This window comes from Fukomys damarensis, unplaced genomic scaffold (assembly GCF_012274545.1).
Source record: "Fukomys damarensis isolate Sample0158 unplaced genomic scaffold, DMR_v1.0_HiC HiC_scaffold_39, whole genome shotgun sequence".
Taxonomy (NCBI): Eukaryota; Metazoa; Chordata; class Mammalia; order Rodentia; family Bathyergidae; genus Fukomys; species Fukomys damarensis.
This window is the reverse complement of record NW_022900951.1, coordinates 56303095-56328578: the sequence shown is the minus strand read 5'-3', so window position 1 is coordinate 56328578 and position 25484 is coordinate 56303095. Positions and strand designations below refer to the sequence as shown.

The 25484-nt window shown below is 38.7% G+C and overlaps 1 protein-coding gene across 2 annotated transcripts in view; it reads right to left on the bottom strand.

Annotated features, from left to right (window-relative positions):
- Positions 1-24921, bottom strand: part of Ogt (O-linked N-acetylglucosamine (GlcNAc) transferase) — a 51821-nt gene extending 26900 nt beyond the window's left edge. The window contains exons 1-14 of one of the 2 annotated variants that reach the window (XM_010607954.3): positions 24645-24921; positions 21572-21752; positions 20207-20450; positions 14522-14590; positions 11169-11285; positions 6590-6669; positions 5877-6072; positions 5423-5563; positions 4750-4850; positions 4168-4321; positions 3969-4070; positions 2870-3049; positions 2047-2205; positions 1811-1900 (exon numbers count right to left, since the gene is read on the bottom strand). In XM_010607954.3, coding sequence (XP_010606256.1) covers positions 1811-1900; positions 2047-2205; positions 2870-3049; positions 3969-4070; positions 4168-4321; positions 4750-4850; positions 5423-5563; positions 5877-6072; positions 6590-6669; positions 11169-11285; positions 14522-14590; positions 20207-20450; positions 21572-21752; positions 24645-24681 — 1851 coding nt within the window. In that variant the 5' untranslated portion in view covers positions 24682-24921. The remainder of the gene's footprint in view (positions 1-1810; positions 1901-2046; positions 2206-2869; positions 3050-3968; positions 4071-4167; positions 4322-4749; positions 4851-5422; positions 5564-5876; positions 6073-6589; positions 6670-11168; positions 11286-14521; positions 14591-20206; positions 20451-21571; positions 21753-24644) is intronic. The other variant, XM_010607955.3, reaches the window with a different exon arrangement.
- Positions 24922-25484: the final 563 nt, after the last annotated feature.

Here is a 25484-nt window from a genome sequence, read left to right as displayed (position 1 = left end):
CCAAAAAAAAAAAAAAAAAACAAAAGAAACATCAGAGTCAAACCACAAACGAACAAACTGAACTAATGTACTTAACAGACATCTACAGAGTATTTCATCCAACAAGAATAAAACATTTTTCCAAGAAGCACACAGAATTTTTTTTCCAAAACAAACTATCTTGGGCCATAAAGTACACTTAAATAAATATAAAAGAACTGAAATGATTCCCTGCTTAGTATTGGATCATAGCAGAATGAAGCTAGAAATCAACAGCAAAAGAAGCCACAGAACTATGCCAACACATGAAGATTAAATAATATATAACTGAATAATCAATGGATCACAGAAGAAATCAGGAAAGAAAAAAAGCTTCTAGAATCAAACAACAATGGAAGCACAACATACCAACAAATGGGACATAATAATAAAAGCAATTCTAACCTAATGATGAATCTCAAAGTCCTAAAAAAACAAAAATAATCCAAATCTGAAACTAATGGAAGGTAAGAAATTATAACGATCAGAGTAGCAATTAATAAAATTAAGACAAAAAAATACAACAAAAAAGATCAATGAATCAAAGATCTGGTTCTTTGGAAGGATGGGAATCTGGGGATGTGAAGAGATGAGAAAAGGAAAGTAAAAAGGATTAAGATGCAATATGCATGTGTACCAATGCCTCCATTATCAATGTATTTACTATATAGTGTAAACATATACTAGTGAAAAAGGGGGAAAAAAGATCTTAAGCCAAAGCAGCTCAGTCAAGCTGTCCCTAAAATCTTGACCTACAGACACATCTATAGTTGTTTAAAAAAAAAAATCTTCAAAGAAAAAACTTATGCTTGCAAAGAACAATACAGCAAGTACAGAAATAAAGGCAACCAAGAAGAACCATAGTTCACCTATTTTCTTTAAATGGTCTATTTATTCAGTTAATATTTATGAAGTAATTATTGTTACAAGTGCTGACTCAATCCCCATAAGAATATATACATCCAAATACAAATATATCACATTTATTTTTGGTGTGTGGGTGGTACTGGGGAATGAACCCAGGATCTTCATACTGAGCTACATGCCTGGCCTTTATTTTTTATTTTAGTTTTGGTTTTTTTTTTGCCCGGGGGGGGTACTGAGGATCAAACTCAGGACCTTGTGCTTTGCAAGGCAGGCACCGTGACACTAGGCTAAACCCCCGCCCCCTTTATTTTTTATTTTGTGACAGGGCCTTGCTAAATTCATGCTGAGTGTGAACTTGTTACCCTGTTGCCTCAGTCTCTCAGAGTGCTGGGATTACAGGGATGTGCCACAACATGACAGGCTCAAATGTATTGCGTTTCTTTCATTTCCAACCTCAGCAAAAAACATGGCAATTATAAATGTAAATGACCAAGGAAATAAGATAAAAGCAACTACCTGAATATAGTTGTTCATATTTAATACCTATGATAAAAAAATACAAACAACAGGCCAAGGATTTAGTTTAGTAGTTCTGCCGCCTGCCTCACAAGTACAAGGACCTGCGTTCAATCCTCGGTACCAAAGAAAAAAAAAACTACAGCCATGCTGGTACATGACTGTAATCCCAGCAATTGGGAGGCTGAGCCAGGAGGATCACCACCAGGTCTGAGGCCAGTCTGGACCATGTAGTGAGACCCAATCTCCAAAAAGCAAACAAACAAAAAAAAACAAAACAAAAACACCAAATACATTAGTGTGTGAAGGTCATGAGTTCAATCCCCAGCACAAAAACAAAAAATATATGCTAATGGTTTTATTTAAATTTATCCAAGATAAAAATTTGAAATATGAGCGTTTCACCTACCTGAGAAAGATCAATGAAATGATTGGCTTCTGCCATCACTTTCACTCGGAAGTTTGTACCATCATCTGGACTCAGGGCATAACAGAATACCTGAAAGGCAGCGGAGTACATTTAATAACCTGGGCTCAAATTTCATCCAAAAGACACTGGGTTTAACAGTCAAAATGACAGAAAAGCCACCACTGTGGGTATTTTTTTTAAAACAATGATTCTCTCTAGAGAAACACTAGTCTTACCTCAAATTTATCAGGATTGTGCATGCCTGGAATAGACTGCATAAGGTGAGAAGTAGGATGATTCCCAAAGTCAGAACTCACGTATCCTACACGCAGTCGACCATCACTGAGCTTCAAATCTTTTGGATGTTCATATGGTGGTTTATGAAGGACATTAATCTACCAAAAGAATCCAATACTTATTAGTAAAGTTGAGTCTATATGTACATTTTCATCTAAGAAAACAAAAACAAACCAAACTTACATCTCACACTTGTTTTGCCCAGAACAATTCAGTTAATTCACACAACCAGTATGACATAATTTCACAAGTTTGTAGAATATGCTTTATACTTGACCTGGTTCTAAAATCTATGAAATAGTCAGAGCAAACCTAAAACTTTTAGAAATGTGGACAGAACATGAAAAACCTTACCACATCTTAGAAAATTCTGTAAGGGAAGAATTTTTTAAAAACCAAAATTATGACTAGCACTTGAATACACTCTCCAGGAGCAAATTTCAATCTTTGATCAAGGAATGTGCTAATTCTCAAAGATGAGTACAAAATGCCACACTTGGTGAGACATTATGGTTTTCAACCTAAAGGAAAAAAATCATCACTTATTTGTTAGTGTTTAAGTTAAGAATCCCACCCTATAAAGTGGAGGCAATTATGCTCAAGACAGGCTACAATGGAAAGGACTTCTGAGGGGGCTGATAAAGTTTCATTGCTTGACTTGGGTGGTGAACACTTTATAATTCATTAAGCCATATATTTGCTTTACACAGTATTCTGTATTTGTGATTCAGTTTACAAAAGGACTATAAAACAAAATCACACCTTATCCAAACAAAGGTTCCCATGCCTCTCAGCAATAGCCTTCCTGAAGCCATGAGAAAGGGGATATAGCATACTATGATGAGGATGCACAGAAGGTAATCTATTCTTCTCTAACTGGTCAGCCACAATACTGACCAACTTCTTCATTCGTTCATCATAGTCTGTCCAATCACAGACAATCTAGAAGAAAACACAGTTATTATCTATGAAATCATATCCCAGGCTTTAATATTTTGTATCTTTAATCTAAAATAATGTCAGATAACCTATTAAAAATAGCCTCAGCCAGGCATGGTGGTACGCATCTATTCCCAATAGTCAGAGGCTGAGGCAGGAAGACTGCCATGTTCAAGTCCAGCCTAGAAAATTCAGCAAGACTGTCTCAAAATAAAACATAAGTGATGCCAGGGATGTAGCTCAGGGGTGCTGTGCGTGCCTGGCAAGTGCAAGGTGATGAGTTAGATCCCCGGTACCTGAACAAAAAAAAAAGAGCCAGGTATGGGGCCCATGCCTATTGTCCCAGCACTTGGAAGGCTGAGGCAGGAGGATCACCACAAATTTGAGGCCGACTTGGACTAGTGAGTTCAATGTCAGCCTGAACTACACAGCGAGACCCTATCTCAAATCCCTCACCCCGAAAAGATTTGCTATGTACATGTACCAATAAAAATAAAAATTAAAGCTGGGTGTTGTGGCACATGCCTGTAATCCCAGCACTCACAAGACTAAGGCAAGAGGATCAAAGCAATTTCAAAGCTAGGCTGGACTATATAGTGAGTTCAAGGTCAGTCTGAAATACATAACCAAACTCAGTCTCACAAAACCCTGATAAATATGTTTTGTTTTTGTGGTACTGGAGATCGAACTCGGGCCCTTGCACTTGCAAGGCAGGCTGCGGAACCACTGAGCCAAATCCCCAACCAAACCTTGATAATGTAAAATAAAAATTTTAAAGGCCCTACATTCAATCCCTAGTTACAAAACCAAATTAAACCAAACCAAAAACACTATCTCTATTTAGGCTTGGATTATTATGGCACATAACAGTTAAAAAGTGATTACAACACTGAAAGCCAATTACTGTCCTGTCACTCTTTACCTGTAGGCAATGAGCCAAGTTACAATAAGCATCAGGAAAATCAGGCTTAAGTTTCAGAGCTGTGCGGTAAGAAGCTATTGCTTCTGGAATATTCCCTGAATCCTGCAAATGAATAATGTGAGATGGTAAGATGTTCTCTAAAATTAAGTATTCCATATATTCCATGCTGAGGTGCACACATCACAGTAAGCACCAGTACCTTGTGAATGGAGGCCAGATTGCTGTGGGCATCTGCAAACGCCGGATTTATCTGGATGGCACGAGTATAACACTGCAAGGCTCCCTGAACATCCTGCATCTCCTTTAGAGTGTTTCCCATGTTAGAATAGGCATCAGCAAATGTAGGACTGATTCTGAGAGGACACAAGTTTTATTTATTTAGCACAAAGGTCTTTAACTTCTAAATTTGTTTCGTTGTTATTAAAAGTCATGCCTTGCAAGTGTGAGGTCCCAAGTTCAATACCCAGTACCCCCCCAAAAAGCTATTTTCGATTAAAATTAAGACAATTAAGAAGAAAAATAAGGGGGCTGGGGATTTAGCTCAGTGGCTCCGCTACTTGCCTTGCAAGCGCAAGGTCCTGAATTCAATCCCTGGCACCCAAAAAATAATAAAAAATAAAAAATAAAATAAAAAAATGAGAATCAAGACCTATTTTGTAAAGGTACAGAATCCCAATGATGAATGTAATTGTATTGTATACCTAGATTGTACCAATAACCTCAATAAAAAGAATTTAAAAAATAAATAAATAAAATAAAAATAAGGCTGTGAATTTCTTACCGAATAGCTTCCTTATAATGCATCAAAGCTTCTTGCAGTTTGCCCTGTTGTTGTAATACACTTGCTAAATTGGAATGTGCAGCAGCAAACTCTGGGAAGACCTATAGAGTCAAGATCACAAGGATCATAAGTTAAAAAAAAAAAAAAAACCTGCCAAAACAGTAGTACTAACTTCCTACAACCCTAAGAACTTTGCTCAAATACCCTAAATTTTTCTCTATCTTTTTCAAGTCTACTTATTCAAGGCCTAGTAGCTTAAATTCTACCTCTTTTCTCTCTTTTATGGTTCATGAGATCTCTTTTCTTAGTTTATACTGGCAACCCCAGCACAACTGAAATCTCTAACTCCTACTAACCATCATACATCCATCAGACATTAAAATTGCTATATATATTTCCTGGCAAGTTCTCTTGAACTATAGCTTACTGTTTGATTTTTCTGTACAGGTCCTATCTAACCATAAAACAATGAACTCTTAATATAAGGATTTTCTTCAGTCACACACTACCTTACATGTATTTTAGGTACTCAATTATGGGTTCACTGAACAATTTTCTTTTACATGATTCAACTACTATCTTTTACAAAAGAAATGGGTAGCACAGCAAACTTAACTGCTTTCCCTCTATTTTTGCATAGGCTAAATACCCAGCCATACCACCCTCAACATACTTCTAATGCTTTACGATATAAACGAACTGCCTCTTCAATATTTCCCTGTTCTCGTTTGATATTAGCTAGATTATTGAGAGAGTCAGCATGGGTGGGACACAGTCGCAGAGCTGTATTGTAACAATCTTCTGCTTCAGCAACCTAGAAAACAAAACAAACTATTCAAAAACTATACGAATGAATCACAGGGCTATCACTGATATTGTTCTTAAAATTTTCATAATTACTAATGGCTGCAGTACTTCAAAAAGCAGGTATTTTCCAGTATTCGTCCCATTAAATTCCAAAAAAACTCCGATATAATCACCTCAATACTTAATAACAACACATGAAAAACCCAATGAACGTAACTGTTCTTTATACTTAAAAAGTACCAATAAACTCAATAGAAAGAAAAAAACAGTATGTATGAAAAAAAATCCAAAAAAATCAAAGATTAAGTAAAAATCCTTACACTTCCTTTCTCTTTGAGAGCATTGGCTAGGTTGCAGTAAGCATCAGGGAAATGTGGTTGCAGTTCAATAGCTCGCCTGTAGGTGTCTATTGCCAGATCTATCAGGCCTTGCTCATAGTATACACAAGCCAGGTTGCCGTGCACCACTGCATGATTTGGACTCAAGCTTAGGGCACGAAGGTAAGCTGCCACCGCTCTGTAAATAAAAAACACACACAAATGCAACTAATTTTGACTGGATGCTTTGTTATAATTAATTCATGCTATGCTATATATATAGTAACCATATAACAATTAATATGTGCTATAATAGACTTACCCAAACGAAAATTGCACCTTTATAAAGTATATTTTTACCCTGAGAAAATTGTTTATTCCCACATAATAAACAGGCCAAGAAGTTGGAAAATCCAAATTTATCAGCTTTTAGAATCAGATCAAAGGAATAACTGACTCTAAGAAATAATCATTTCAACAGTTTTACAACCCAGGAAATTTCAACTGAACTCCCAGTGAGAAAGATAAAAGCATTCAGAAAAGTAACAAGTCAGGCAGGCAATAATACCTATATATTAAAGGTAACAAACATCAGGAGCAGGGAAAAACAATATATTAAAAAAGGAAAATGTGTTGCAATGGGCTATTGTCATTACTTCTCAGTACAAACTCAATGTAATAAAGACCCAAGAAAATTTAATAGAACATTCTCTCACCTGTCAAAAATGCGTGCCTCTTTCAAGACATTTCCTAAATTGATATAAGCATCCAGAAAATTTGGGTCAAGGGTGACAGCCTAAAAATTATAACAGAGTTACTTAGAACAAGTTAGGATTTTGTCAGAGTAGTTTTCCATTATAATTTTTAATTCTTAAATCATTTTAGATCTCCAATTACTTTTTCTAGGATAATTAAATTTTTGTGTGTCTTTTTGTTTTTGTACCAGGGATCAAACTCTTAAGCAAAATAAATAGGAATAAATAAATGTGTAAAAACCAAAGTATCTCTGGTATGAAAAGCTAAAAGTGTAAATAAGGATCAAAATGTATAACTAATATTGTATAATAGGAAGAAAAGGTTTAAAGGAGTAGGGGAAGTGGGAGGGGTAGGGGAAAGGTAAGGGAAAAGAAAAAATATGAGAAAAGCAAAATAAATGGAAACAAAGTCTTTGTAAATAGGGAAGGGTAGAGGGAGCAAAGGGAGGGCAGGGGAATGGGGAAAAAAATAAGAACCAAGACCTGTCATGTAAAGGTACAAGATCCCAATGATGAATGTAACTGTACTGTAAACCTACAATATACCAATAAACAATGGAAGATGAAAAAAAAAACCTGATTATCAGGACTGGGAATGTAGCTCAGTGGCATAGTACCCGCCTGGCAAGTATGAGGCCCTGAGTTGAATTCCCAGTACAAAAAACAAAAAAAACAAAACAAAACAAAAAAAAATCCCTGATTATTTATTTCGCTTCCTCTCACTATTTACAAATCTCAGTGTCATCAAAATAACTTCTCAGGCTGAGTGTAGCTCATGTAGCTCAGTAGAGTACTTGCCTAGCATGCACAAGGCCTCAAGTTCCGTTCCCCAATAATACAAAAACAAAAAACTTCTCATGTCTCATGGTCTCATGAGTAAAATGGGTTGTGAAGAGGTAAATAATTAAAAGCTGGATCTCCCAATTTTACTGAGCTGAATACTTTCTGTGATTGGCCCTATCTTATTCACAATTAGTCTAACTCTTCTAAAGAATAATTATAGGCCAGGCACGGTGCCACATGTCTGCAATCCCAACACTTGGGAGACTGAGGTGAGGAGGATTACCATGTGTTTAAGGCCAGCCTAGACTATATAGTAAGTTTAAGGACAGCCTGAACTACATAGTGAGATCCTGTCTCAAAAAATTAAAAAATTAAAAATTGCAGAAAAAAGTAATAAGCTCTTAATGAAAAGGAAATATATACAACTGCATACCCATTAATACCCTAGTAAGATATGTACAGGTATAGTCAATAAGATACATTACATCAAGCAAATACTAAATGATGTCTCTATATAGCTCTGAAACTGTCCTAAAATATGGCTGAGTATATCTAGAACAGTGATTCTCAGCCTGATACTATATTAAGAATTTATCTCCTTAAAAGACTCCTAGACACTATCACAGGCTAGTTAAATCAGACACTCTGAAAATGGGATCAGAACATCCCTACCTATTACAAGTTTCTCATGTGCAATGAAGGTAGACATCCACTATAAAGTAAGATATTCCAAGGGCTGGGGATTTAACTCAGTGGTTCCGCCACCTGCCATGCAAGCAGAAGGTCCCGATTTCGATCCCCAGTACCAAAAAGTAAAAAGAAAATTTAGGGCCGGAGATTTGGCTCAGTGGTTCCGCTGCCTGCCTCGCAAGTGCAACAGCCTGAGTCTGATCCCCAGTACCAAAAAAAAAAAAAAAAAATTTTTTTTAAATGAAAGATATTCCAGAGACCAAGGTATAGCTCAGTGGTAGTAGATAGTGTTCACTTGCCTAGCATGTATGAGACCCTAGGCTCCATCCCCAGCACCAAAAAAGAAAGAGATCCAAGTGTGATAAATAAAAGCCGAAAGGACAAAGGTATTGTGTAACTATAAATATATTAAAGATTCCCAAAGAACACTTCCTCTTCATTTTGATGGCAACTCTGTAATAGAAATACCATGATGCACTCAATGTTAATTGTCTACAAGTGACAGATGACTACCCTAAAATTCATTTTAACTTAATAGAAATTTTAAAACATACACAAAAGCAAAGGAATGTAACAAAACCACAGGGGCCAGAGACTTAGCTCAGTGGTCCCACCGCCTGCCTCACAAGCTCAAGGTCCCAAGTTCGATCCCCAGTACCCAAAAAACAAAAAATGAAAAACAAAATAATTTTTAAAAGAATGCTTTTCCCACCCAACATAACCACAATAACATTACCATACCTTTAAAAAAATCATAGTGATTTCTTAACATCAAATATTCCCTTACTGCTATTTCTGATCAATTAAGATCCACAAAATTTGTGAACATGTTTTTTTTAAGTTTCTTTTAAACCCTTAAAATTAATTTTAACCTCCATTTTAATTTCTGCAATTTGTTCCAAAAACTCAGATTATTGTCCTATGTAATTCATATGGTAGTTTGGATTGTGCTGATTGCATTCCTATGGTCTCCTTTCCCTGCCCCATATATTTCCTATAAAATAGAAACTTAAATCAGATTTGGGTTCTTATTTTTTTTCAAGGCTGGAGTTGGAATCCAAGGCCTAGCTAGTCAAGCACTCCTGAGCTATACTCCCAGACTTCCTGTTTCTTTATACAAGACCACTTTACTGGTGAAATTTAGTTCTATCACAAGGTACATAATGTCTGACTATATCTCTTTTTTGCCCATGCTAAATGCCTGATTCTACTAATGGTGACGCTCTATCATTCACTTATTAGCTAGATTTTTAAATTATTTTTTGGAGACAGTGTCTTGCTATATATACATAGTTCAGACTGGCCTTGAACTCACTGTTGCCCAGGTTCACCTTGAACTTATATGATCCTCCTGGCTCGGCTGTCTGAGTGCTGGGATTACAGGCAGGAATCATCATAAATGGCTACTCATTATCTTTATGGACATATTCCTGGAATACTTTGATCTACATATGTAATGTAGAAAAATTAGACCAAGCTAATTAACATGTCCATCAACTACCTCATTTTAAAAGTAAGAATGCTTAAAATTTTACTTTAGGTTTTTCTTTTGTTTTGATACAGGCTCTTGTTATGTTGATCAGACTGGCCTCAAGCAATCCTCTTGCCTCAGCCCTCTGAGTGCTGGGGTTACAGGCATATTCCATAGCCAGCCTCTTTTAGCAATTTTTAAAAATATTTATTAATGCATTTACGTATTTATTTACTTCAGTACTAGGGACTGAACCCAGGACAACTGCTCTGCCACGGAGATGGAGTCTCGCTATGTAGTCCCAGATGGCCTTGAACTCACTATGTAGCCCAGGCTGGCCTCAAACTCGTGGTGATCCTCCTGCCTCAGCCTCCTAAATGCTGGGATTACAGGGGTGTACTACCATGCCCACCCTCGACTTTTATTTTCTTGAGACAGTGTCTCAGTAGGCTGCCTTGGATGGCCTTGAACTTGCCATCCTCCTGCATCAGGTTTCCAAGCAGCTGGGAACTACAGGCATGTGCTTCAAGGAAGCTTGAGGCAACCTTGAAATACACATTATTAACTGTGGTTATCATGCAGTGCAATAAATCAGTAGAATTTATTCCTTTAGTTTAAATGAAATTTTGTATCATTTGATTTTTTTTTTTTTTTTGTACCGGGGATCGAACTCAGGACCTTGTGCTTGCGAGGCAGGCGGCAGAACCACTGAGCTAAATCCCGGGCCCTGTATCATTTGATTTTTTCCTTCCCTCATACCCCTTTCTCCACCAGGCTGTTTCTACCTTTCTGTTTCTATTACTTAACTTCAAGTATGATCGTACTATATTATGTCCTTGGCTTATTTCATATAGCATAAAGCACAAGCAACACAAAAAGCAAAAATAAACCAGGTGTGGTGGTACATATTTGTAATCCTAGCACTCTGGGAGACTGTGGCAGGAGGATCACCGAGTTCAAGTCCAGCCTGGACATAAAAAATATAAAATGAACTGGGGATGCAGTTCAGTGTGAAGGCTCTTGGTTCAATCTCCAGTATGGCAAACAAATAAACAACAATAAATGACTGGTCACATGAAAATGTTAAACGTCTCTAATAATCAAGAAAATGCAAACTACAATGGTATCAACTCATACCTGTTGAAATGGCAGTCATCTAAATAATGAATGGTAAGAAATGATAAGAATATAGATAAAAGGAACTTCTATACTCTGTGGAAATGTACATTAGTAGTCTTTTTGGACAATAGTATGGAGGTTTCCCACAAAATATATCCTCTTTTTAGCCAGTTTTCAAACTGAATTGCTCCCAAGCTGAAGATGTAGTTCAGCGGTAGAGGACTTGCCTAGCATGTAAAAGGCCCTTGGTTCAATTCTCAGCATGACCTCCCTCCCCAAAAAAATCACTTTTTAAGTACTAAAGTACATTCTCAATGCCAAAATGGAAATGGCCACACACACACCCAGCAAATACTGTAATACTGTCAGAAAAACAAAGATATTACATGGCTAAGTATATATCTATTATTTAGTTGTAGTAAGAACATTCTGTACATCAGCATTTCATAAATACCAATTATCAATTTAATGACTAACCTTTTCAAAGTGATGAATCGCAAGCCAAATCTCCCCTTGTGCATTGAAAACACAGCCGAGATTACTCCAAGCTACTGCAAAGTTTGGTTGCGTCTCAATTGCTTTCAAATAACATGCCTTAGGAGGGATTAATGAAAGAAGATGGGAGGGAAAGGAGGTAAAGGGAAAGGGGAAAATTTGTAAAGGGAGAAAAAAAAAGATTGGGGGAGGGGGAAGAAGGTGATATCATTATTCCTTCTCTGACCAGCCAAAAGTGACCCTGCAGCATAGGCTCGCTTGCGCTAAAACTAATGCGCTGCCACAGCTGGCTGCTCCTGCGCCTGCGCCACCAGAACCCAAGTGCAAACCACCATGTTCAGTTCTGCCAACCAATGACCAATCCTTATACTGGGACTTATCTGGGAGGCCAGTTATTGTAAGACTCTAATGCAAACTTCTCTCACCCAAATACCTAAGGGCTCTGGTTATGTTTTCAAGTGGTATCTAGAGGGCACCTCTTAAGGCCAAGTAATCCAAAGTATTCCACTGTTTCCCAAAGTGTGCTCCACAAAGTGTTAAGAGTCATCACTAGAAAAAAAGGATTTCATGATCAAATAAATTAGGAAAAAAGGGATTCCCTAAGCCCGTAATAGTATTAAAGGGTTCGCTGAACTCAGTTGACCATGGAACTCTCCTCTCTGTGCATTTTATTAGAATACTATGAAACACATTTTGGGAAATGCTGCTCTAGACAATAATGTTCTTCACTAATTCTGTGCTGAGTCCGAAAAAAACATTCTTCTGTCAGTCAGACACCATGAAGCCAGGCTTTCCATTACAAACCCACACTGCCCCATCTTCTATGGAGGACTGAAGCTGAAACCTCACATGACAGGACTGCACCTAGGTTGAGGTCCCTGTAATGCGAGCGCAAACATCGCACGCGCCACCTAACAGCATCGCACTGCGCAATCGCTGCGAACTGCTGCGCTACATAGAACACCCCTATATGCAGCAAACGGCCAACCAGATCCATTAATCTACTAGACAGGCCCGTAGAGAATATTTGTTTAATGAGATTAGTTGGACTCGAGGTATATTAAAACCCAATTTTATCCAAAAAGGCTACACAATAGGACTGAGGGAGCCAGTCAATCAGATTACTCATCTAGTCAACCGTTCACAGGGGCTCATTCGCACGCAATGCGCATTAACGCTGCGCAGCCTTTGCGCTACTGCAGGGTCACAGCGCATCATCAGAAGAGCAGAATGCTGCAATCCAAACAAAGAAGAAAAAAGGAAAAAAAAAATGAACAACAAGAAGAGTTAGAAGCTTTTACTAGTAAATTATCTCTAATAATTTTAATAATTAACTTTTACTTATTTTTTGACAGAATTGTGGCTATAGTATAAAACATTCTCTTACATAACTTGCTTGTAAATAAAATTATTTTAAGCTGTTTCTGAAGCCACAAGACAGAAGATTCAGGCATGGAGGCAAATTGTTTTGCTGTGGCAGTTACAAACCCGTTACCATATTTCTCATCATGTGACTTTTCGGTGCGTTCCTTGCTGGAAGAGGAGGAGGAGGTTGTGTGTCTGCCCTAGATCCAGGCCTCGAGCTCCCTTCAGCGAGGCACCTTACGCATGGAATAGGAGGTTTCACCCACCTGAAACCTTCTAAATACAATATCAATGGTGAAAAACCAAAAACAAGAGAGAAAATAAAAACAAGATCATTAGTAAAAGTTCAACAAAGCAATTGAAATTCTTTGGATGTCTATTACATATGGGAATGAGGACAGTCTCAAGTCTGTAACATGGGAAACATGCACAAGGGAGAGGGTTAATCAGGGCTATTGCATACAGCAGGGAATTTTGCTGGAAGAAAGGCTCTTCAATTTCTATAAAGAAAACTTAATTTTGCTTCCATCTACTAGGAATATGCTGGCTTGAATTTTCAAATGCACTGATGACAAAAGAAATACATTGCATTTCACTCAAGAGTATTTTCTTGTTTACTAAGTTCTCACAAAAACCAGAATAACATTTTTCAAACTAGGTGTCTCCAGAGCTCTGAAATAAAGAAGTCAGCAACCTAAGGCAGGCGCAATGTCTCAGCCTAAACCGGTCTCTAAAGCTGCGGTGAAGTGCAATTCATGTTAGCTGTCCGCTTGGTGGGGTGACAATTAATAGGAGCTTATCAAATATTTGTTCTATAAATTACCAATCAGATTTATCAGCTAAGATTTAAATCAATTATAATTCATTAGCTGGAAACCTACATAAGGTTAATCCAAAGTGTCAGCAGAATTTATGAGCTATGCACTTAAAAACTAGTGCCTTTTAACATTAGATGGTGCTGAAAAGCCTTCTCCCTCCCTGAATGAAGCAAACAGACAGCTACGCTGCGCATACACTCCACGCATTAGCATGCGCGTGGGGCTCAGAGCAACAGGTGGGAGTTTCAGAAGCATTCTGGTTTCTCCCCACTCCTCACCCCTGCAGCGCGGTTGCGTAAGGTGGCTTGTAACAAGACAATTGCATTTATAAATTTAATTGTAAATTATACCAAAAGCTTTAATTAACCCAACCTGGTGTTCAAATTCATTATTTAGAAACATAGAATGCTAAAAGCCACCTTTCCACTTTGGCAAGTTTTCTTTCGATCAGTCCATTTCCCAAACAAACCAGCTTTGTCCTTCTGACTTTTTTTTTTTAAGGAAGTGGGGTAGGGAGGAATAAAAGAAGGAAGTGAGGAAGAAAAGGTAGACAACTGGGATTGGAAAAGAGGAAAAGAAACTTGGGGAGGAGTGGGGACAAAGGGCAGGATGTTCCAATTATTAATTTACAATCATTTTAATAGCCTTTCTTCCACTGTAAAAAGGGTGAGGAAGATGAAGGGAGGAAGGTTAAATAAGAATTTTAAATGCCAGTATTACAGGGTAATATTTGGATGAAATTCTTCTCCACTTACAAGCCACAAAGGACTTAGAAGAGCAGCATTTTCAATGACACCTGCATCACATAGAGGAGTCTTGAGCCAAAACAGAGGTGCTCTGCTAGTCACCAGCAGGCAAGCCTCAGATTTGAAGGAATGTTATTTATTCCCACATCATGATGGAGCCTATTGTTATAATGATCTAGCTCAGCAGAAAGGCTCCACAATGTTCAGGGTCTTGCTTTACCCCCAGATTTAGAAGATATATGCCAAAGGCTGGCCCTGCTCTAGTCTGAGGCAAGTTAGGCCAAGAAAGTTTCCTCAGTTTCATAGGACTGTTTTGTGAAGATAGCTCAATGAAGAGTTGAAGACTTGGCAAAAGGTACAAGTTTTTGTAACACTGATGTTTGAATATGTTCTATCAAACACCTACCTTGGCTTCTTCCAAGCGACCCAGGGCTTTGAGCAGGTTCCCCAGGTCACTGCGAACACAGTACAAATCCTAGAAAGTCAGAAATACTATCATTATAATTATACTTTGCTTTGTTGATCAAAAATATCTTGAAATTAACTTCTGTGCATCTAGTTCCCTGTCATTTTGTCAACTGAAGATTCTGCTTGACAAACTTAAGCGCATGACAACCCCCCTCATCTTCAATTGCAAATCCCAAAAGTTCCAAAACTTCACTTAGATAAACCTGACCTGAACTAACAGGACTATATTTATAACATTCATTTCTCTTGCTTAGAATACTCATTTCTTTGGCTGCAGGAATATAAATGTGTGTTTTACTATAACATGCTGCTCCAGGCCTGGCTAGATCTAATAATATACAGTATTATTTTCTACAACCCTGAAAATTCTGAATTTTGAAATGCATTTGGCCCCATCAGCTTCAGATAAATGACTACGGGACCTTACAAGAGCCTCTCTCCTCTCCAAATGCTGGTTGTTTAAAAAAAATGATTGAATATTTATTCAGCTGTTTTATTCAAGGTTATGATGAATCATTCCTGCATCAAGGACCAAAAATTTTCCACAGCAGGCAAAACAATACTGCACTTAGCAAGCTATTACCTATCAACAAACCTACCCTTTGGCTCTCCGGCATTTAGAAACCTTGACTTCATTTCACTCTTAGGCAGAAGGCTTACCGTCCAACCAGTCTCAATCCTGCCACCTGCCACTAGATTACTCATTAGTATTAAGTGCCATCAGAGTCGAGTGGCTGAATAATGAAAAGCGGTTGACTCTGCTTTTTATTAGCAGCTCAATTGTGTTGCTAGTCATCTGACTCAACAATCTGTTCATCAGTATGAGACACTCATCACAACAGTGGGTTTAAATTTTTATTTGCTTTAGCTTGCTTTTGTCAGTAGAATCTATCAGTCAACAAGCAGAGATAATGGCAATATAAAGCATGCTTATTATTCCAAACTTCCATGGGTAAAACAGCCTTAAATTAAGTCCTACAAAGTACAATTTTGTCAACTGTCCCAAAGAATCATCATATACATTACTCTCTCTGAAACCGAATTATGGTCTCTAGAATCCGTTGATTAATATTACTGATAAACAGCTTTTATAATTGTTTATTATTCAATAAGTCTGCCAATAAAGTACAGGAAGCCACAGAAAACTCATGCCCGCGTATGGTGGTGCAATCCTGTGATCCCAGCACTCTGAGGGGCTTCAGCAGGAGGATTACAAATTCAAGCCAGCCTGGTCAATTTAGCAAGACCCTGTTGGAATGTAGCTCAGTGCAAAGGCCCTGGTTAAATCCCCAGTACAAAGATAAAGACTGCTCGTGCATGCACTCATGGCTGGCCATAGTGGGTCAGCTCCTTATCTGACTTAATACTGTACCTCAAGCAATGAATAATGTTTTGGGAAAATATAGTTGTTTCCTATGACCTTAGGCACAGGCCAACAGTAATCTTCAAAGCATCACAGGTATAATTAATCTTATTACAGGTTTATCAATCTGCTAATTAATCAAAGCTTTTTTGAACCTTATATATACTCTTTGCTATCTACTTTGAATTCTCAATCTTGCTATCTATACTGTGTAGTTTTACACCCCATCCCCAAATTGTATCCCTCTGTGTTGGTATACTATGGCTAATTTAACCTGTTCATGCAAGCTCCTTCTACTTAATTGTGGTTATACCATCTTTGGATTTTTACTAACTTTTGGCCTTTTCTGGGCCATAATAATCAGAAGACTAGCAATAATAATAGTGATACACTTGTTATATATTTTAGCCAACTGTTGTATAATTTTTATCCTCTAGTTTCTATAAACTTTTGGGTGGATGCCTTCCAAGTCCTGACAGTGTATCCAGCTATATTTTGCTGCATCATCTTGATTCATTACAGCATACTAAATCAAGTTAACACAATGTCCATAAAAAACAAGAGTATTTTCAGGTGTGATATAACACCTGCGATCCCAGCACTCTGGGAGCTGAGGCAGGAGGACTGGAAGTTCAAGCCAAGTCTTAAACCTAATCTCAAAATCAGAATTTTAAAAAATTATAAAAGGGTGGGGATGTCATTCAGCGTGAAGGCCTAGGGATCAATCCCCAGTACTTCCAAGAAAAGGGAGGCGAGTAGAGCATCTTCAAAATTACTATAAGAAAATCAACAAAACAGAATTAGAAAAAGGTAAAACATCATTAAATAGTAGAACCCGATTTTCTCACTTGGTAATTCAAACGCGCGCGCACACACACACACACACACACACACACACCTAATTTCTAAAAACTCCAAAGATACTACCTTTCTCCCCAAAAGTTCAAAATCTAAGATCTCAAATTCTGCTTCCTCTGTCAAATCAAACAATATCTGCTAAGAAAATCACATTACTAAAACCTGGCCTATTTTACCTACATTAGGTTTTATGCAAACCTTTATTCAATTCAGTAATAAGTTAAAAACTCTAGGGAAAAGAAATTAATTGAATTCTTATCAAGGGGCATACAATTTAATCAGAAAGATGAGGCACACACACTAAATACTTACACAGTAGTAAAGAATTTGAGAGAAATAAATGAGCTCAAAGGTAAGTTTAAGCAGGGCCCGAAGGATGAGTAGGTATTTAACAAAGGAGAAAGGCATGCTGAACAAGGGAAAATACTGTGAATATAGGTAAGGAATTAGAAGTAAGATCTTCCTATGTAACTATCCCTCTGAAGACAGCACATGCTTTCTGACTTTCCTCCTAGAGGCCAAACCGTTGCCCCCTAAAACATCTCTTTATATACATACACATGAAGTAAAATCAGGTCGATAAAAACCTACAGTAGTTCTCAATTGCCTCTCAAATTAAATTAAAACTCCTCAGCCTCTCTATTCTTTTGAAATCTTCCAATTGACTCTGCTCTACTACACTCACTTCTTGTTACTACTTGACTCACCACTTCAGCCAAGGAAGTCTACTTGCTATTTACCTTCCTACAGAATGCTTAGGTTATAAGCACCCACTTGAGGACATCTTCTGATTAATACTCTCCAACAATAATCATCCAAAGAGCTCACATCTTTTTTTCCTTTATGGGGCAGGACCATCTCAGGACTGCAACTTTTTCCCCCTATTAACACACCGCCCCAATTTCTAGCCAAGCATTGTACACAATAAGCACTCAAATATCTAAATGTGACATTTGCAAAGCAACCTTAACAAAAAGTAGAACAGAGAGGAATAGATCTATACAAGTTTCTACAATTCAGCTGTACAAGTGTGGCTCACAACAATAAATAACATGACAGTAACATATGGTGGTGGATGCCAATGACTCTCAGCATTACGCATCCACCAGCAAAGCAGAAGCAATACTTCAACAACCCTTAGGTTCAGAAACTGATGTGGTTAAAGCAACTCAGGGATGCACTCATTATACAAAGCACAATTTTAACCCATAATTCATAAAAACCATCATGTGAAAGAATACCAAGTGCAACAGCACTTCTAAATATGAGCTAAAATTTTAGCAAAACTATTAAATCATCCAACATTACAAAAGATAACTGAGAATATAAAAATATGAAACTTCTACATCTTAAAGTTCATTAAACTTAATAAAGTAACACAATGAGGCCCAAATTGACACATCTATTAACTTAAAATTGCTGAAAATAGGTATTATCTTAACATTTTAATTTTTTACTGCTGCAAAGCCAAAATAACCTAAGCTTAATTCTTTCTTTTTTTCTTTTTTGTTTGTTGATACAGGGTCTCACTATGTAGCTCAGACTGGCCTCAAACTCATGGCAATCCTCCTGCCTTAGACTCCCAAGTACTGGGATTGCAGCGATATGCCACCATGCTTTTAACTATTTTTCATACATTGCCAAATGAATCCATAATTCAAATCCTCAATGCACTAATGATGCACTTAAGCACAGGATTAATTTTCTAAGGTTTAAGAACACAATGTAAGAAACACACTATAGGCAATTGACAGTTAAATTTTTACCCAGTTAAGACTATAGCCTGGGGCCAGGGATTTAGCTCAGTGGCACCATGCCAAGTGCAAGGCCTTGAGTTCTATTCCTGGTACTGGAAAAAAAATACTAGCTACCCTGGTAGAAACTGAAACCCCATGGTAGATTTAGGAAAAAACAAAGGAGTTTGCACAATCTCGTTTTCATTCGCACTGATAAGCACAGAGAACTAAAGCAGCACCTTCCATCAGAAACAGAACCATTCAGAAACATACAGTTGTTTAATGCCTTCAATAAATAATCCCATGATTTTAGTACTATCTTGCTTCTTTCCTAGGGCATGATAAACTTTCTGTAAACAGGTTAGATATTAAATAGCGTGGTTCTGTTTCCCACTTTAATTTTACCGTCTCAAGATATTCCTATGGTTTGGTACACTGTTAGCAGCAATGACTGCTCTACTGCACACATAGGCAACTAAACACCTGAGCCAAACTGATCAGAGTTAAAGTTGGTTAAGACTATAGCTGTGTGAGACAGGAAGTGCACTTACACTCAAGCAACAAGTGTGGAAGCAACCCTGGTTAATTAATAAAGGTTGTGAAGCTGGGCGTGGTGGCGCACACCTGTAATCCCGGCACTGGGGAGGCTGAAGCAGGAAGATCTCAGCAACTTCAAGGGCAGCCTGGACTATATACATAGTCAGTTCAGGGTCAGCCTAAACTACAAAGGGAGACCCTGCCTTGCAAATTTTAGTAGGGGGTGGTGTGCACACCTATAATCCCAGTACTCCTGGTAGGGTAAAGCAGGAGGATCACAAGTTCAAATTCAGCCTGGGCAACTTAGGGAGACCCTGTCTCAAAAACTGAAGGGCTGGGGATGCAGCTCAGTACAAAGGCCCTGGATTCAATCCCCACAAAAATAAGAGAATAGGATGTTAAGGAACAAGCTTAACAGTCTAGTTTTCATGTCACTCATTAATCCACATATTGGCATATCTTTTATAATATTTCTTATGTAATATCTTACTACTATATATCTTTTATATTGTTTTATCTGCTGTTCCTTGAAAATCAATTAACTTTTGCAAACACTTACCAGAAAAGAGCCCAAAGAAACAGTATTATGCCTTGTGCCTTATGGGTGTTAAGAAAAATTAATAGAAGTTTTTTTGTTTTGCTTTTTGAGACAGGGTCTCACCATGTAGTTGAGAGACTGACCTGGAACTCACTATGTAGCCCAGGCTGGTCTCGAACTCCCAGCGAATCTCCTGCCTCAGCTTCCCGAGTGCTGGGATTATAGGCGTGCGCCACCATACCTGGCCAACAGAAGTTCTTAAAAGGATAATTTTTATACTTTTTAGCATAACTTTCTTTTTTTTTCCCTTGGTTTACTGAGACAAAGTGTCACTACATAGCCCAGACTGGGCTCAAATGCCTCAGACTCCCAAGTGCTGGGATTACAGGCATGTGCCTTCACAACCAGTTTAAAACCAATTTCTTAGCATAATGAAGACCAGATCAAATCAATTTCACCAGTTTAAGTACATAAACATTTCTGAACTCTTGACCTTATTCTATGCAAAAATTTATTTCAGTGAAGTTGCAAACTATGGTTTCTTTTTAGAGGTTTCTGTAAAAAGAAAGTAACCATTAAAATTTTACTTACAGGATTGTACTGAAGAGCAGAGACATAAGCTTGTACTGCTCCTTCCATGTCACCTGCTGCTACCAATGCGGCTGCCAGGTTAATATAACCATCGATGAAATCAGGTTTGAGACGTAATGCATGTCGATAATGTTCAATTGCTTCCTGTAACTGCCCTCTTTCCTTGTATACATTCCCCAAATTCGAATAGGCTTCTGCCAGGAGAGGATTCTGTTTAATTGCCAGGGTGCTAAAGTGAGCAGATCTGGAAAAGTCAAAAGTGTTGATGCATGGGTATACATGTTAATGGAAAAGAAGGCATGGCCCACATGCAACTGTTAAGTTTCTCAAGATCCTGTGCTATTAATAATTATGTGACAATACATTATCTTTTAACTAGCACATGACACGAAAAGTTTTATAAATCAAAGTTTTTCACAAGTGAAGGTATTTCAGATTTCAAATTGAAAAGCTTTTTCTCATGAGATAAAATTCTTACTAGTCTCACTAACCAAACTGCCACACTGTAAATTATGATCATTAAGATCAAGAATAGAAATATGTGCATTAATCTCAATTTCTATTTCTGGTAATTTTTAATGATGCACATCTTTAAATGTCTGAACATGCCAGAATGCAAGAAGCCAGGTGTGGCAGTGCAGCTGGGAGACTGAGGCAGGAGGATCGCAAGTCTGAGCCCAGCCTGGGGAATTTATCAACTTAGTGAGATCCTGCCTGTCTCAAAAAAAAAAAAAATTTTTAAAAAAAAAAAAAAAAAAGCTGGGGACGGCTCTCAGTGCAAGGCTCTGGATTCAATCCGCAATTTAAAAGAGAAAAGACAGGGCAAGGGATGTAGCTCAGCAGTGCAGCATCTGCCTAGCAAGCACGAGGCCCTGAGTTCAATTCCCGGCACCAAAAAAGAAAAAAAAAAAAAAAGACGAGCACAATTTCTTCTCTTTTGACTTTTAACTGATTAGCTAAAAGCAATGCTTTGTAACAACTTCATGATGGTATATCCAACTTGAACTACATATGCACCTCCCACCACCGCATATACACTAACATTTCTGAGCATTTCAGTCCCTCAAGCTGACAAGACTTACAAAGGAGAGACTGGATGCTCTAATGTACACTAAAATTAATTTATTACCTGAATGGAGTTAATAAAGCAGCAGACCCAGGTGGAAAAAAAGTCTAGAAAAAGTCCTTAGTCATACTGATAATATAACCACTACCATGCAGAGAGAGAAAACTGGCAGCTGGGCATGTCACAAGTGGGCAAAAGAGCAGATGTGCATTGGCTCGGTTGAAATCCAGTACTGGAAAAATGTCAAGTTCAAATATTTAATTTTCAGCACCCAGATCAAATACCCCCACATCTCCTACCTGTCCAGCCTTCGACACTGGAAGTGTATAGATGAAAGTAATAAAAGCACACCAGTATTGTCTGGCTCTTGTCTCCAGAGCTGCATACAGTGTCTCTCAGCTGCCTCAAAATCTCCTGCCTGATATTCTCGATGTGCCAACTCAGCTAACCCTTGGAAGGAAAGCATACGTTTCGTTGGTTCTGGAGAATCATCAAAACATTTGAGGGAAGGAGGGGGGAAAACAAAAAGTTAGAAATGCAAACAAAAAAATGTAAAAAATATGGTATATTAAACTTAAAGATGAAAATGCTTGAAACTATGTAAAGCACTAGAGTGTTCTGCACATTATTTATAGCTCCAAGTTAATGTCAGGTACAGAATTGGCATCTTTAGAATTCACCCATTAATACCTTCTTTTCTTAACCATCTCAGAAATATTTACTTCCAAGTGAGACTACATTTTAAATATTTTGTACCCTTAAATTGTAGCATTTAAAAATTAATAAAAACTTCATTCCTTATACCCCCCCACTATCAGTCTGAAACAAAATATTAAACATACAATCTGCAAAGGTCATGAAGGGTTAATAATGTTGAGTAATCCCAAAGGACACTACTACTGGGAAACTTAATACTGTGTCCCATATTTTAGGTTGGGGCTGTAGGGGTTAGGGTAATGTTAATAATCTCTCTTAACATGGGTAGGGACACCAAATGTGCTCTTAAACTCTTTATATTGATCTGTTTGTGTATTTCACAATTTTTAAAAAAGAGGGCCACTAGAGAAATGCCTAAGGAAAAAACCCTAAAAGTCAATGCGCTATTTTTAAAACAGCTGATAAAGATGATGACTTCATTTGTCAAGAGCCAAAATAGTTTAACAGGGAGACCCAAAAGTATATTATTGTTCCTAGCCAGGAGTAGTGGTGTGTGCCTGTAACTCTACCAAGGGAGGTTGAGGCAGGAGGAGCACCATCAGTTCAAGGCCAGCCTGAACTGCAAAGTGAGATCTTATCTCAAAAAAAGAATATGTTGCTCCTCCACCATCCCAAACTCACAAACAGACTAGATTAGCTAAATCCCACCCACTGGTTTAACACTAACATTTTCCAAAGAGCTCTGGCAATGACTAAAGGGATTAAGACACTGTAAACAACTCTAAAAACTAACCACGCAGTAACCTACACCCGCAGAGGTTAAAAAATTTTGAGAAGATGCCCACAATATAAAACATTGCATAAAGCAAAAAGAATGACCAAATAAAAACACTGCTGTGTATGGCTTAATTCAGATAAGTAAAGAGAAAGGGTATGGCTAAAGGTCAGCGAGATGGGGGAGGGGAGACCTGCCTCAATAATAAATACAAAGAGATACGTTATTAGGAATTCAACCTCAGTGCTTTCACTAGATGGTTGGAATGGCAAACTACAGACAAACTACTTAATTTTACCAAGGTCACCGTGAAAAGCTCAAATCCGAGCCTAGCTCCCCAATCAGTAGAGCTGAGGAGTGCTCTGGATACTGGGGAAAACAGAAGTAAATGTCCTGAATGAACACACAGCTGACCACAACGAAAAGCAGAAAGACATCCGTCCAAGTCTGGGAAAGGCTTTATCTCTAACAGAAACTAGCAAATTACATTTTACACGTCTCTAGAACTTCCTAGCTCCTTAATTTAACACACTGTCACTTTTCAAAGCCGCTTATCTTCTATTTTAACACTTGACCACTTCCTCAAAATAGCACAGACGGACAAGGGCAAGGTAGTTCAGAGTCTAGTATACAATCTTCAATCTTTAAAAATCACGGTGGGGGAGTGGCGAGGAGAGAAAAGAATTATTAACCCCACTCGCTACAACTGCCGATAAGGTATTTATTGAAAGTTCACCTGTTACTTATCGCGCAATATCAAAAAAGTAACAAAAATCCTTGACACACCTCAACTGCGAAAGCATACCAAAACGAAAAACTCACCTCGTGGGAAACCTTAGAACCGTCGCCCGATTCCCTATCCCTAACCCCTCCCGCCCCAAATAGCCTCAACAGGGAAAGGCAGCCGAAGTACACTTCTATAATTTGGTTGTTTTCTTATTTTTAGTACCAAATGCTAGAGACTGAATAATTGAAAAGGACAACCGCCTTGCACTTGTGCAGCTACACTCCAGTTGCTTTACAAACTCTTCAAGCAAGGATGGAAACTTTAAAAAAAAAATACACATCCTATGAATAAAGAGACACTGGGCTAAAGAATGGGGATGGAAGACCCAGAGGCGGCGGCGGCGGAGGAATACACGAGAAAGTAACACAAAGCAAGAATTGGGCGGGCAGGGTGGTCAACGCGAAAGCGGGCGCAGCGGGGTGGTTTTCCCCCCAGGATAGGACGTGGGCCGAAAGGCTGGCAAAGAAAAGGGTGTGGTTCCCCGGGCGGGGAGAGACCACTGGGTGGGAAATGCAAGCTGGGGTCAGCGGGTGGAATTAAGCGACGGCACACGGAACCCCTGGAAATTTCCGATCTAAACTAGGACCGTTGGTCTAAACTAGGACCGCTCAACCAAAAGAATGCTGCCCAGCTAGGTGCTCTCAATGTCCCCTCTTCTTAAGCTTACTTGTAGCACATCGACGAGCTTTTGCTAGTATTTGCGTGATGTAGTGAGAATAGGAATACATCGAAATGGCACCCCCGCCCTAGAATGGCAGAAAAGAACCAAGGGTGAGGGCTGAAGGGGAGTGGAGGGGAAACGGAGAGGCTGATGAGATGGAATTCGGGGAGAAAAAGCTTGCGAAGGAGACTGAAAGCGCAGGGATTCCAATGCAGTCCATTCCAAGACATTCGAAGAGCGCACGTGTAGGAGCGTCCCAAGAAAGTAAAAGGCTAATATATTTATGGGATTAAAACAAAAAAACTAAAGTAGCAACAAGCAAGCAAGAAATTGGAAGTACTTGAAGAATAGACGACAGCGGAAAACTCGATCACATGCCAGTAGACCACGATGTAACGGGGGAGGGTTAAAGAAGGGAAGGAGTGATGAGAGGTACAGGACGGCGCCAGACCCCTAAGGGGCGTCTGCTAAAGTAGAACCGGACACTGGTACCTGTGCTGTCGGCCACGTTGCCCACGGAAGACGCCATCTGGAGCTTCTTGAGGGAGAGCAAGAAGAGGGTAGTATACTCCTACTGCCGCCACTACTGGCAAGAATGTTTCTGGAGGTAGTAAAAAGAGGGCAGCAACCTTATCGGTATTTTGGAAGGCTTAAGCGGCGGCAGGAGTTACAGGGATCGAATCTTAAGAACTCTGGTTGGCCATCAACCTCTCACTCACAGTCTTGAAATGGCGGCTAGGGCTCCACGGCTGAAACAACACGGGCCGGAACTACTTTCTGTTACAATCAAGTACCCGCGCGGAGGTAGCACGGTTATCTCACTACCTACAAAATGACTACAATCAAAGTCTCTAGCCCCGTAGGTAACCTTCCGCGCGGAGCCCATTGCGACAAACAAGATTGTGTCGAGGGCGCATGCGACAACCCTGTCAACCCGGCTCCCGTTTGGGGCACTCACTGGGGCAGGAGTGTCCAAGTTTTTGAAGAGTTAGGCGGAAGGGTTAAAAAAAAACCCACATTTGTTAGATGCATTTTTGCCAAAGTGGTAAAGTCTCTTTGTTACCTAGTCAATAATGTCAATATTAACCAAAATACCACAGCCGTTTAAAAAAGTTTCATCAACTTTATTCGTACAAAAATGTATAGGTACAAGGGCTGATGATTCGATTCTAAACGAGTAAATTAAAATGATTGCACTTCAAAGGCGGAACTGTTCCAAACGGCGGGGAGAGAGGGTTGCAATTCAAAGGCGTCTTAATTCTGACTCCATCCATTGATTTAAGCACTTTATTGAAAAAGACTGATACTTTTACAGGGCTAAATGAACTCAAA